We start from the raw sequence: 12,651 nt of genomic DNA on the forward strand, positions 1-12,651 counted from the left end.
TGCTGGGTGAGGAGGTACAGTTATCCCAGGTGTGGGTGCAGCTTGAGCCCCAACACTGCTGCTATTTTGCTTTCCAGTGAAATCAAGTCGGACCCTGCCTCAGCTGTCAGGGAACAGCCCTGGGCAGGTCGGGGGACCCTGTACCTTGTCAGCGGGAGACCAGGCACAAGAGCTCTTGGGGGCTTAGGCCAAAAGTTGACTTCAAGGAGCAGAAGCTAATTATGGTTGTGCTAAAGCAGTGGCAGATAAACAAACCAGAGGTCAAACCACAAGCGCAGGGCCCATAGCATGAGGCTCGGCCTCTCCTGCTCCCTACACAACACGTAGAGGTTGCTGCGCTGGTCGCTGAGCAAGGAGCGGACTTGGCCGTCTGTCAAGCAAGCTCTTGGCAGCCCCGTTAGCTGCGTTGGCAATGGAGCCGAACCGCACGCTACAGCGGCCGGAGCAAAGGCAGTGCCTTGTCCAGCAGCGCTTGCCGAGACCCTGCGGCCGGGCACTGGGCGAGAGGAACGCGGGAGGACTTGCAATTCTTACACCAAGAGCACAGTGGTCTCAGTAGGAACCGTCCCACAGCCGAAACTGGAGAAAGAAGCGAGCTGAGTAGCAGCAAAACATCTTCCCTGTTTATTTGCAAGAAACATTTTGTTTAAAAAAATTACTTTTAGTCTTGATCCAAGTAACACTGCAATCAACAAACATTGTTAAACCAAAAGTTCAGACAGGTTGGGCAGTCCCCGCTACACAGAAGGATGAAGAAAAGATTTAAGAGCAAACTGTTTTAAAACTAGAATGCAACGTTTGCCTCAAACATCTTAACCAGTGTTTGAATATGTTAAAGAAGAAAACAAAATCAAGTGAAGCTGATGGTTCATCTAACAGATGTCTCAGCTTTTAACTTCCACACATGGGTAACTTGTAGCCAGTGTCTCTAATTGTGAAATCATAATGCATAGCAATGCAGAAACCTTCCTGAGCAAGGTCAGCCCTGCTCATGGTGCTCGGGTAACAAACCGGCGGCGGTATTAGTTACTCCACGGGAGAGGAGGAGAGGGTGGCAAGGGATTTCAAACGAAACGCGTTTGCTCTGTGTGCACACACCTTGGGAGAGGTCTGCGTTAACGGCGCGCTAAAAGCAGGCAGCCTGCCCCATCCCCTGCGTCAGGGGGCTCCTACGCTGGGCCAAAAGTTACTGGGAGGATCTCCTCGCCTCCCACGAGGCCGGGCTGCGGTTGCTGCATGCCCCTGTTTCTTGCAGCCCTGTGAAGGCGAGGGCTCAGCGGCACCAAGGGTTAACCCGTGGAGCGAGGAAGAGGGCTGCACAGCCGGGGAATGCTAATGGGAGCCAGAAGTCTAAGGGGAGCTTGCGCTATGCTCTGTCACAAACCTGCACTCGGCGATGACAAATGACTAACGAGCGAGGAAGCCGTCCTAACCGAGCCGCTCGGCATGGAGGGAACAGCACAGCCCACCGCAAAATCCAGCCTGACTAAAGCACCCCAGCCCAACGTTTGTTACCCCACAGTGAAACGTAAGGATGAAGAAAAGAACCTCGGCTAAACAAAGGTGTTGGCGGTAACAGCTGCACAGATTTTAATTCCCTCTTCCGTAACAAGAGGCCACGCTTGCTTGAAAGCACGCTCTGTGTCTCCTGTGAGGGGTACTGATCTCTGCAGCAACGAACGCCCGACGGCTGAACCACCGCACCCAGGCCCCATCTGCCGCAGGGGGCCCTCCCCGGGAGGGGCAGGAGCAAAGGGCTCAAAAAGCACAAGCCCCAAGGACGAGAATCAGCGAGAGTCCCACAGCTCTCCCCTAACATCACAAAATGCTTTCAGGCACAGTCTCAGGATCACATCTGGTCAATCCCTGCAGCTTCAAAACCTCATTTTCTCATAGTTCGTCCCTCTTAATCCAAACGAAGGGAAATGCATCAGATGGTGGCATCACCCAAGGGTTAAGCACCCAGCCATCGTCCAGCTCGCAGCTGCAGCCAGCACTGGGCTGTGCCCCGTCGAGGCACGCCACGGGGAGCATCCCCGTGTCAGCCGTCCCCGTGTGTGGTCCCAGGCGGGCTCGGAGGGAAGGAGCCGCCGGGAGAGCGGGTGCAGGAGCAGCCCGGGAAGGGGAAGCCTGGCTCAGATCACCAGCTGCGCGGGAGACAGACGAGCTGGAGGGTGGCCCGTGCCGTGACGCAGGCAAGCGAGAGGCAAACCCCGTGCCCGGTGGAGTCGGGAGGGCAGGAGGCTAATGCTCGAGGGAGCAGCAGGCTCCAGCGCTGGTGCCTGAGGAAGACAGCTGATTGCCCAGAAAAATAAACTTAGCAGCAGCCATGACTACATTCAGCGAGGGAACATTCCCTCGCATTCAATAATATTTAATCTTCATCTAGCTCAACACAAATCAGTAGTGCAGCAATATAAATACAACCGAGGAAGTTAAAGCCTTTTGGCTTTCATAGCTCAAAAAAAAAGCCAACGAAACAAATTTCCAGTTTTTAAATTAAACACAAAGAAAGGCAATAAACTGCCCACCCATCCACAGAGGAGCAGTGGCAACCTTCATGCCAGCAAGAGGCTGATTTCTGCCCGAGGACAGGGGTGCAACTCATGAAAGCAGCACAGTGAGCTAAAGGAGCGGGTATGGGAAAGGATGGCCACACGCCTGCCCAGAGCCCAGGCGGCAGAGACACGCGGCCGCTTGGCTGCTGGCACTCACTGTGCGATGCCCTCGGGTACCGAGAGTTCCCTTTTCCACCGACTAAAGGACACCGAGGGTGTACTTCGCACTGCGTTAGGAGCACACAGGGCTCCTCAGCCATAACAACGCGGCCACTAAGCTGCCAGCCAAAGGGAGCAGCCAGCTGCTGGGAACTGAAGATATCAACCCCCTGTTTGCCTGGGTTGTGCAAATTTTAAGGAAAAAACCAAAACCCCACAGTATATAGCGTTTCGTAACTGAAATATGGTCAATGTCCAGGCTCAAGGACGGCTTGGCAACCAACAGAAGGTGCTGGGGCCACTGAACAATATCTCACAGCTTTGGAATTAAGCCAGACATTAGACACAGGTACCAAAGGTGGGTGTCCCCTCCCAGCTCTGGTACCCAGCAGGAGAGCTTGCTGCAGGAGGGGGGTCTCCTAGCCCAGCCAATTACCACTGACAGGTCAGTTTTTCACATTTGATCAAGCACCATGTCATCAACACTCCCAGTGAGAAAAGCCTGACAGTAATTTAGAACAGCTACAAAACCCCCTCCTACCTGCAAGCTGATGGAGTGTGACCACAGTGTTTAGATTCCCCCTCCTCTACACTCCAAAATCAGCCAAGTGCACGTGAAAGGACAAGTCTAAATTAAAATAGTGCTTAAACCATTAGGGAAGGTGGGAGTGAAAGAGAAGCAAGCTGTTCAACAGCAAAAGTAGCCCATGGTAGGCTACTGGAGCCTGAAGGGAGCTCAGGACACAGCTCAAAGCACAGCCTTGACCTTCCTTCTCTGAGGAGCTCCCAAGGCAAGCGAGCTGGAAGTCCATGGGTGTTTCCTCCAGTGCAGTCTGACGTGGGCTAGGAGGGTCCTGCACATTCACAGTTGCTCCAAGTGGTTCTGTCCTGTTGGTCTCCAGATGCCAGCTCTGTCCTTTTCTGATGCTTCGCCTGGGGTTCACAGTTGCCTTCTCCTCCCTTTGATTTCCCTTGAAGTTCAAATTCAAGTACAACCAGTTTCAACTGAATGAAAAAAACCCACAAAACCAAAGTTATTTTCTGTGAAACAAGTTAGCAGCGTTGTCCTAATCAAACTGGGCTGTTAGCCCTTGTAGGATAGGGCTGGGAGTGGCCTTTCCCACTGAGCTCCAGCAAAAGGCCACCTGAGGGGATCTATAGGATTTCCTCCCTCTGGTTCTTGGGTTTGAGCATCACTTGTCCATTGCGCAAGGAGCCATTCTGGCTACGGAGCAGTTTCCCTTTTTCACGGTCAGGCCACGTGAAGATGGCTTCATCGCTGTCCAGTTCAGACTCTGAGTGCATCAGGCTGGTGTTGAGGACCTGGGATTTCTGTCTGCCACCTTTGAAGGAGAGAGTTTCCCAGGTTAAAACTACTTTTAATACTTGTCAGCCACCTCACCTTACTCGATTCCCTCTAAGTTTCCTTTTGCGGTCATGTCAAAGGGGCAGCCTAATCAGACTTTCCCGTGTCTGTCACTTACTCCTTCAAATGCTGAAGCCAAAGCGATCCTGTTTCAGATACTCCGGTGTGACAGGGGTCACACAGACACTTCAAAACAGTGCGAAGCACAACAAACAGGTAGAAAAGCAAATTACATTGCCAGAAGGGGCTGTGAGTATACGTGGGAGCTTTGTCTCCTGACCTTGCTCAGGGCATTGCCTAGAAATCTCTCTGAAGACCAAGGGCTGTAGTAAAGAGAATATGCAGGTGTGAAAGATCGCTGTGTTCTTACTACCCTCCCTACTCTCATCTCTGCTTCTCTTGCCTGCAAGGGAAGAGAGATAAATTAGCGGGCTGAATTTAGATTAATGCACAAGGACAGGAGAGAGACGTTTACTGATATTGTCAGCAAAGGAAATACTTAAATTTAGCTTTTTCTTAATGGAGAAATGCAACATTTCCTCTGTTAGCAGAATGCTCCCTGGACATATCTAGCAGGGAAAAATACTTTAGTCAGCAGCCAGCCTTGGAAGAAGCAAGATGAGTTTAGTTACCAGAGAGCAAACGGTTGAGGCACATTTGCTACAGACTGCAGAACAATGAGCCCTTTATTTAACAGTGGGGCTCTTCTGTGTGAGGTGACAGATGGTCGGATTAAAGCAGAGTTGGGTGCTGAGGGAGGGAAAAACACCCGGTTTTTCTTCAAGGGTATCCATATTTGTGCAGTTGGGATGGCTGGGTTCTCAGAGGAATTGTCTGATCAGCTCTGTCGCTGCAATGCCCTCCAATGCTGTCGTTAGGCACTGTTCAATTTGCTGGAACACCATTAAGTGGGATAATACTAGGATGAGCAGTTATTTTCCACCAGCAAACAAGGATCAGGGACCATTTTCCACGCACAGTTAAAATAACCCCTCCTCTAAACAAAACCAGGATGCACACTCCTATTTGAAACACGTATTTCAGCAGCTAAAGCGCTCCCCAGCATTTGGTGAGGCTGGGCTTTACACATACTTTCCCACACTTCCCTCCTTTCCTGGTCAGTCAGCAGGTGATCACTGCTCGGTTCAGGTATCAGATACAATCGCAGCAAAAACGCCCCAGCCTGAAATAACTCGATGATCTTTGCAAAGCACCTGACAAGCACTCTCTAGGACAGCCACGCAGACAGCAAAATGCTGGCTAAGAACACTGAAGACAAATGACTGCCTTTCTGGAACGGGGCAATGGGCCTGTAGCCACACGGAGCACTGAGGACTTCATGGGTCTCCCCCCTAAGATAAGCATCTGCTTCCTGGAAAAGTCAGAGGATGAGCTAAAAACATGACACCTTCAGAGCCTGATGCTCACAAGGGCAAGAATCGGTAAATTTATAAACAAGTAATTTGCGGTGGGAGGGTAGGGGGACAGAAATAAACATCACGCTCTCCAGTCCATGAGTATTTTCAGGTTGCTTTCAGGTGTCCCTTTGCTTACTAGCCAAAGTCAATCAGTTTAGTGAAATGTTTAGTGACACTGAATTCATGCTTTGCTGTACAGCACGGCCAAGGCATTGCACATTGGCAAGAAGCAAACTACCAGAATCCAGTGGAAAACTTTAGAGCAAGACAAGTTATGGTCAAGACCCAGCTTTGGGCTTCCTGGATCAGGCCGGTCTGCACAGCTTACATGCATCCACTTACTACTTCTGTGATATGAAGTGGAGACATCAGGACCAGGACAGTTTCAGCCCCAATTTCTAAACCAAAGAGTTAGGTAACTTGGCTAAATACCCTGTATACAGATCTGAAACGAGCTCTTAGATCTTCTCAGACTTGTCTGTCAGTACCTAACATCACATTTGTTTCACTCTGTGATTTTAAGTCCAGTGAGGAAGAGTGTTCTTAGTCAGCATTCTGGAAACACTGAGCTCTTCCCTCTCATGTTTTACCTGCTTTGGGATTTGGTTTTAACTCCAAGCTTTCTTGATCCGTTGCATCCAAAATCTTGTATTTGCTTTTTCTTTTGGATTTTCCTTTTCGTCTGAAGGGAAAGAAAAGGAATTAAGAGGCAGTCCATTTCTAAAAAAGCCGGAAGAAAAAACAACTGTGATCTTCAAAGCTAGAGTACTCGCTTATTTCAGATTATATTAATCTCACAAAGCAAACCACGAAAAACATTGCTTTAGTTGCACATTTATAGGCTAATCCAAATCTTGCTTCTTAACTGAACCTAGAGTTCTAGGGCTTCAACATCTCCCTTGAAACACTGCGTGACAAAAACTAACATCCCAGGGCTAAGCAGACGACCTGCTGGGACGATGGCTTTGAATCTTTCACCTCCTAATGCAGCTACTTGGCCCTGAAGCACTGATACAGTGGGGGTTATGGCCTCAGTCCCACCTCTTGCAACAGCAGATCACCATCCAGGATAAGATTCCAAAGGCAACCACAATGACGAAAGATGCAATGATCACATACAGCACACTCCACTCTGAAAGCAAAACACCCCAGAGATAAAGACGTTTTGGCACCTCATACAGTTGACAGTGTGTGCTTTAGATGACTATTCTTGGTGAAGAACAAGAAAGGCCTGACCCTTTGCAGAATTAGGCAGCACCACTAACTCACCGATGGAAGCCAGAGGCTTGAGATCTAGTGTGCAGACTCACTGCACAAGGGCATTTTTCAATACAAAATTTGCTTTCCTGTGGCAGGAGAGCCTCTGTAGGGGCACGATAGAAAAGAGGTGTGATTTATACACCAAGAATGGACTCAACTCTTAGCAAGTGTTTACTGAGAGGGTCTGAAGAGGAGTCACTTCCCTATCAAATACCACCTGCCTAGAAGGTAAGTGTAGTGGGACAGGGCAGGGACTATATCCTTGTGTGAGCGCCGTGTCAGAGATACTGGGAGAAAGCAGGTACCTGTTACTCTGCCTACCATGGGTTTCAAATGCTGTTTGCTTTCCAAAGATGAACAATCCCAGGGAGGCTGCACGTACCACAGTTGCTTTCGCCATCCCCCATCTGCACCCTGATGAAGTTCTCCATCCAGAACGGGTCACAGACGCAACGCTTGGTGAAGGAGTCACAGCGTCCATGCTCAGAGCAGTTCAGCTGACATGCTAGGGATCAAAACCAGCAAGGTAAACTAAATGACTCGCACGTGGGGCAAAAATGGGACAGTATAGCTCAGTACGGCCAACCCCTGTAGGCTCCAACTTGCATCTAGTCACTCTAGCTCATCCATAGCTTTGCTGCGATCACAAGCAGTTAAGAAGTGCAAGTGTAAGCATCCAGGTCTCATGCCAAACTAAAAAGTTCCACTTCACTAACAACATAAGACACATAACATGCTAAGAAAATTTTGCCTAATAAATCATGATTTTTTTTTAATATAAAGGTTAAGGAATTTGTATATTTGTTAAGTAAATGTTTTTAAATAAGGTTTTGGTTTTCAAATTCAAACCCAGCCCATGAGACAGACAAGAAACAAATAGATCCTTTAAATGGACCAAACAGAACTAAAGACTGGCTTTTGAAGGCCACAAAATTGTAACATCAGGAAGACATGAAAATAAACACATAATTCTATTTTAAAATACCTAACTGATCAGCAAGTGATCCTCATGGGATGGAGCTCATAGAAGAAAACCAGTGCTAATGTAAAGTTGTAAAAAAAAAAAAAATGATAGAAAGGAAACATTTCTTTCAGACTGATGTATGTGCCGCAGAAGAAACGAGTATGTTCACAGCTACCAAGATCTGCAGTTTTACTGTTTTCAGTATAACACTCATTCCATTGGCTGTATTCCATTAACACTACATTTTAGTTTCATAAGTGTCAATCTGGTTTTGATTTTGTGAATTCTTATCTTCCCAGCAACATTACAAGTAACCATTTATATGAACAGTGAATAGACAGAATCAGTTGGTAAATAACAGATTAATGTATAGTCTAACAGACTTAATTTTCTGTTTCCCATTTACTAACATATGAAAGCTACTGGGGTGAGCGTATGTGTGTGCACATGCATGTATTTTTAGCACACACAAAGGTCCTTACTCTGGCAGGCATCTGAGAAGGAGGGAGAAGTTGTTAACTTGTACCACAGTGATTCTTACTTACTGACTGTGTTAATTTCTAATGCCCGGAAGATGAGGAAGTCTGACTGTTGTTTCCGCAGTTCGTTTTTTAGTGTCCAGGCTACCTCTCGTCCTTTGAATATCTGATGAGGAGGCTGGTTCTGTACAAAAAACACCATCTTCGTGCTGGAAGTCAGACAAAAATGATTATCTGCCGCTTCTCCAAACATCAGCTAGAGAGTCATTCTCCCCAGTCTGTCATTAGAGGGACTTATCCAGAATCCCAAATTTATTTGAAGACTAGACTTCTGGCTCCATCTTGAAAGCAATAATGGTAGACCTGGTCATACAGCAGAAAACCTTTCAGGACATCTGATCCATCTATATTTTCAAAGCTAGGGCTGGACTGTTCTTGAGTTTGCTAACGGTTTGCTAACCAAGCACATCTTTGCATGTTTATGCTAAGCGTGCAAATTCCCAAACTTTAAGATCCTCCCATTTTCATAATCTCCTCCCTCCCTCCCTCCCTGTGGGATCATTAAACCTTACTACACGTTGAACTTGGGGGCTCATTAAACTGCTCAGCACAGAGAAGACAGCAAAGGTTTACAGTCTTTTGCAAAGTTTAGTTTTAATGCGCCCAAGTGTTATAGCCAGAAAAAAGCACAGGTGTAGGAAGATACTGTATTCTGCATCTTTTATTGCATTAACTTTACAATAGAAGAACTTGCTCCCCTAGGCTTGCTAGCCTTGTAGAGCCCTGTGTATCCTTCAGATTCACAAAAGGATGTATGGATGTTTCAGATTTATTATTACCAGTAAGCCTACGAGTCAACAGGATATTAGTGAAGCCCTCAGAGTACATGAAAAAAACAGCAGTCAGGGGAAAAAGATCTTTTTTAAACAGTACAAGTTACTTTGATAGTTGAGGCATAAATGGGATCTTAAAGCCATCTGTCAGAAAATAATCTCTGCTCTTTTAGAACACTTCCCACTCTTTTGTCTACTTCATAAACATATAAACAGATGAAGCATTAATTACAAGAATCCCTTACTTGCCTTACTCAGTGAAGAACAGTGACAACTGGCCTGGCCATGGCAGAGACAGAAAGGTAGTATTACAACAGAAAGTGCTGGGTCTTCTGTTCCAAGCTCTTTAGGTTTACACGGACAATGAATTCTGATTTTACTGCTACAGCAGGCAACATGGACACGAAGGAATCGATACATTACTGAACTCAGGAAAGTGTGAAGTATAACTGCAGATTTATTGCTGACTTGCTGCATGACTTTAAACATGTCCCTTAAATCATCTTCAGTGCTTTATCTACCTTAATTTTTACTAAAAGTGGAGTAGTTTTAAGTGCAACATTGCATTTATTTCAACAGATTATGACTCTGCCCTTGATAAGCTTGCTGTTCTGCCACTCCCATGCATGTTCAGGCATCCTCAAACACACCTACAGTAATGATGGACTGCTGTTAGTACGGAGATATGTAAGCTGTTGCTGTGGCAATGCTACTGCACCAGCCACTGAAGTTTTCTGCAAAACTGAATTTCCCTGACCAGTCATTTGTGCAGAGGTGGAAAGCTGAACTCGGTCAGGTACTTTCATGCCAAAGTGGCATGGCCAGGATCCAGCTGGGTTGAACCATCCCTTGTATGACTTGCTGGTTACTGTACTTGGAGCTGAGCAACATTGTCCAGGCAGGCAATGTGACCCTGGCCTACAGCCCTGCCCGTAAGTAAACTTCCACTTGTTTAGAAGAGACCAGCTGTAGTTTATTGTAAGCTAAATAGCAATCAAAACCAAGTTATCTTTATCTCTTCAAATAAAAGTTATGTTGGTTTTCAACATTTTATTTTACATTAAATTGAAGCGGTTGTCTAGGCAGTAAAGCTGATGTAAAACTACTGAGTTAGCATGCAGGGCTACTGCTAAGGGGATTGCTACACCACCACTTCTGGTGTGGCATCCATGTTTCAGCAAACTACTCCTGTACCATGCCCCATTATTTCTCCAGTTATAAATCACAGATGTAGAACATCCTTCAGATAGTCTTCATAATTTACAAAACAAATAAAATTAGTCCTCATTTTACAGATTTGGGGGGCAAAGACATTAGCAGCAGCAAACAGCTTTCGAGGACAATGCACTGTCTCCAGAGGGGAAAGATACCCAAGACCTGCTTGGCATCACAACTTCTCTGACCTGAGCAAGCAGGAATATCAACTTTAAGCAACATCTACACACATTCCGATTGTCCAGTCTGCTTCCCAAGAGAAAACAGCCCTTGGTTTACTAAACCCTCAAGTGATCCCCCTCCATGTACACTGACAGACAAACCCTACCTTTGTTCAGTGTATGGCTGGATCTTTTGCACAGTAATGTCCGAGTCGAGGACCCCGAGCAGAACGCCTATTTGTCGGATGAACATACCCTTCTGCCTCTCGGTCAGCTGGCTGACATTAACATCCAGAATTATCTCCACAAGGTTATTTTTCCTAGGATCTAGTGAGAATGTAGATAATACAGATCTTTAGACCTTCTATTTAACAGTCTGGGTTCAAGTCAGGTTTCTAGTATCTTTCCAGAATGTTTCTGCTTTGAACACAAAATTACAGAATTGCGCTGTAGGAAGGGATACAAGTCTATGACTTTCACAGGTAAGCAGTAAGAGCCAGTCCCCAAGAACCACATCAAAATACAATCACATCCCCGAAAACTTTTCATTTTCACAGTTCTGAGCTGGACTAGACTACACATTTTAATCTTAGTACACTGTACCCAGACAAACAGAGGACTTGCTAGTGCACCGTATGCAGATGTGGTACAGCGCAAAAGCCAGACTCACCAGGTTTGACTTCCACTGTGGTCCTTTCCACATCACTCTCTCCTTTGGCATCTGTTACTCTGAGGTGGAATGTGTAGGTCCCTTCTACCAGATTAGACAGGAGAAGGACAGGATGATGGTCTGAATTATTTAAGACTTCCTGGAAGGCAGAGAAAAGCAAGTATTAGGAAACAAAGGATCAAACTAGCATGATATATCATCATACTTAAGGATATCACTACAAGGCAACAGGTGCAACAATGAGCTTTACGTTTCCTCCGGAGCTGTCAATGCTACCTTTCACTGACTTTTATGATGTTGCAGACTCTCATTTAAAAAAGAAACCTCACCCCAGCTGCAGGGCTCCCCTCATCCCGGGTCCACAAGTAGCTGACAATTCCCTTATCATCAGAGGACTTCGATCCATCCAACTCAGCTGTATTTGTGGGTAAGGTGATGACAACATTACCAGCAATCTTTGCAACGGGTGGCTTGTTTATCTCTAAGCAAACAGAAAGAAAGTAGTTGGAGAAAAATCTGGTAATACCTAATCAAAAACTACTGCATTAGATCTCCACTGTAACCCAGAAATCCCTATCTAACCCTGGGGGAAGAGAAGGAAAATTAAATACTGTGGGGTTGAGCTGAAGATACTGTTCCCCCAGAAAAGGGTAAACTCCTGACTTAGAAAAGGCCATTTCAGTGCTCTCCTCATTATTTTTCACTCATTCCTTACTCTTCTTGTGCCTCTGAACACAGGTTTTGCTGAACTGCTCAGAGATACCCTCTGTCTCGGGCAGCTCTGCTCACAGTTGGACACACCTTCTTTGACAATGACGTTGACTGAGCTTCGGCTCTGCAAATTCCTCTCATCTTTAACTGTCAGAGTAAACTCGTACGTCCCAACTTGAAGGCCTGTTACAGTGGCAATGCTGCTGTTGGCATTCTCCAGCTTGACACCATCTGGGCCCCTAACCAAAGCACAAGATGATCAGTTTAAACTTTGCATAGACCACAGGAGCTAGCCTCACACCAAACAGGAGGCTCAAGCTCAAGCAGAGTTTACAGGGATGCAAACAGACAGTTGCTTGGAAATACGGAGTCCATGACATGAAGCAAAATTATTTTCTCCAGTTACAGCAAGGTAATCAAAAGTGCAATAATCAGAACAAAAAGTATAATTTCTGGTGGTTTAGTAATTTGGTTATTTTTAAACTAGGGGATGACTGATACTAGCATTTAAGTAGGGTTTACAAAAAGCAGTACTTTCAGCAAAATTGGCTCGTGAACTGCACAATAAGCCAATTTTTTTTAAGAAAAGGTATAGAGTAAAAATAGTTCCTTCATTTATAAGACCTTTGCATTAGCAAACAGAAAAACCTATTGCAAGTTGCTCATAGGCTTTTTCCTGAATTCCCTAAAGCACTTCAAGGAATTTACAGTCTGAAGGCAAGCATGACAGTGAGAAGAGCACTGCTTCATTCAAACATAAAGCAAAAGCATCAAGTTAAAAGGCCTTGCTGTTGATTACAAGAGTCAGTCTCTTCATAAGACCAAGATTACATCACATTACACTGCTGTCAAACATG

At 45.9% G+C, this 12,651-nt stretch overlaps 1 protein-coding gene across 1 annotated transcript in view; it reads right to left on the reverse strand.

Annotated features, from left to right (window-relative positions):
• Window positions 1-3,435: 3,435 nt before the first annotated feature.
• Window positions 3,436-12,651, reverse strand: part of KIAA0319L (KIAA0319-like ortholog) — a 31,913-nt gene continuing 22,697 nt past the window's right edge. Inside the window, exons 12-20 of the mRNA XM_009704443.1 lie at window positions 11,885-12,033; window positions 11,413-11,564; window positions 11,084-11,222; window positions 10,581-10,740; window positions 8,271-8,413; window positions 7,144-7,266; window positions 6,543-6,633; window positions 6,092-6,183; window positions 3,436-4,060 (exon numbers count right to left, since the gene is read on the reverse strand). Of these exons, the coding sequence (XP_009702745.1) occupies window positions 3,873-4,060; window positions 6,092-6,183; window positions 6,543-6,633; window positions 7,144-7,266; window positions 8,271-8,413; window positions 10,581-10,740; window positions 11,084-11,222; window positions 11,413-11,564; window positions 11,885-12,033 (1,237 nt within the window). The 3' untranslated portion in view covers window positions 3,436-3,872. The remainder of the gene's footprint in view (window positions 4,061-6,091; window positions 6,184-6,542; window positions 6,634-7,143; window positions 7,267-8,270; window positions 8,414-10,580; window positions 10,741-11,083; window positions 11,223-11,412; window positions 11,565-11,884; window positions 12,034-12,651) is intronic.

The sequence above is a fragment of the Cariama cristata genome, unplaced genomic scaffold (genome assembly GCF_000690535.1).
Source record: "Cariama cristata isolate BGI_N322 unplaced genomic scaffold, ASM69053v1 scaffold11040, whole genome shotgun sequence".
Taxonomy (NCBI): domain Eukaryota; kingdom Metazoa; phylum Chordata; class Aves; order Cariamiformes; family Cariamidae; genus Cariama; species Cariama cristata.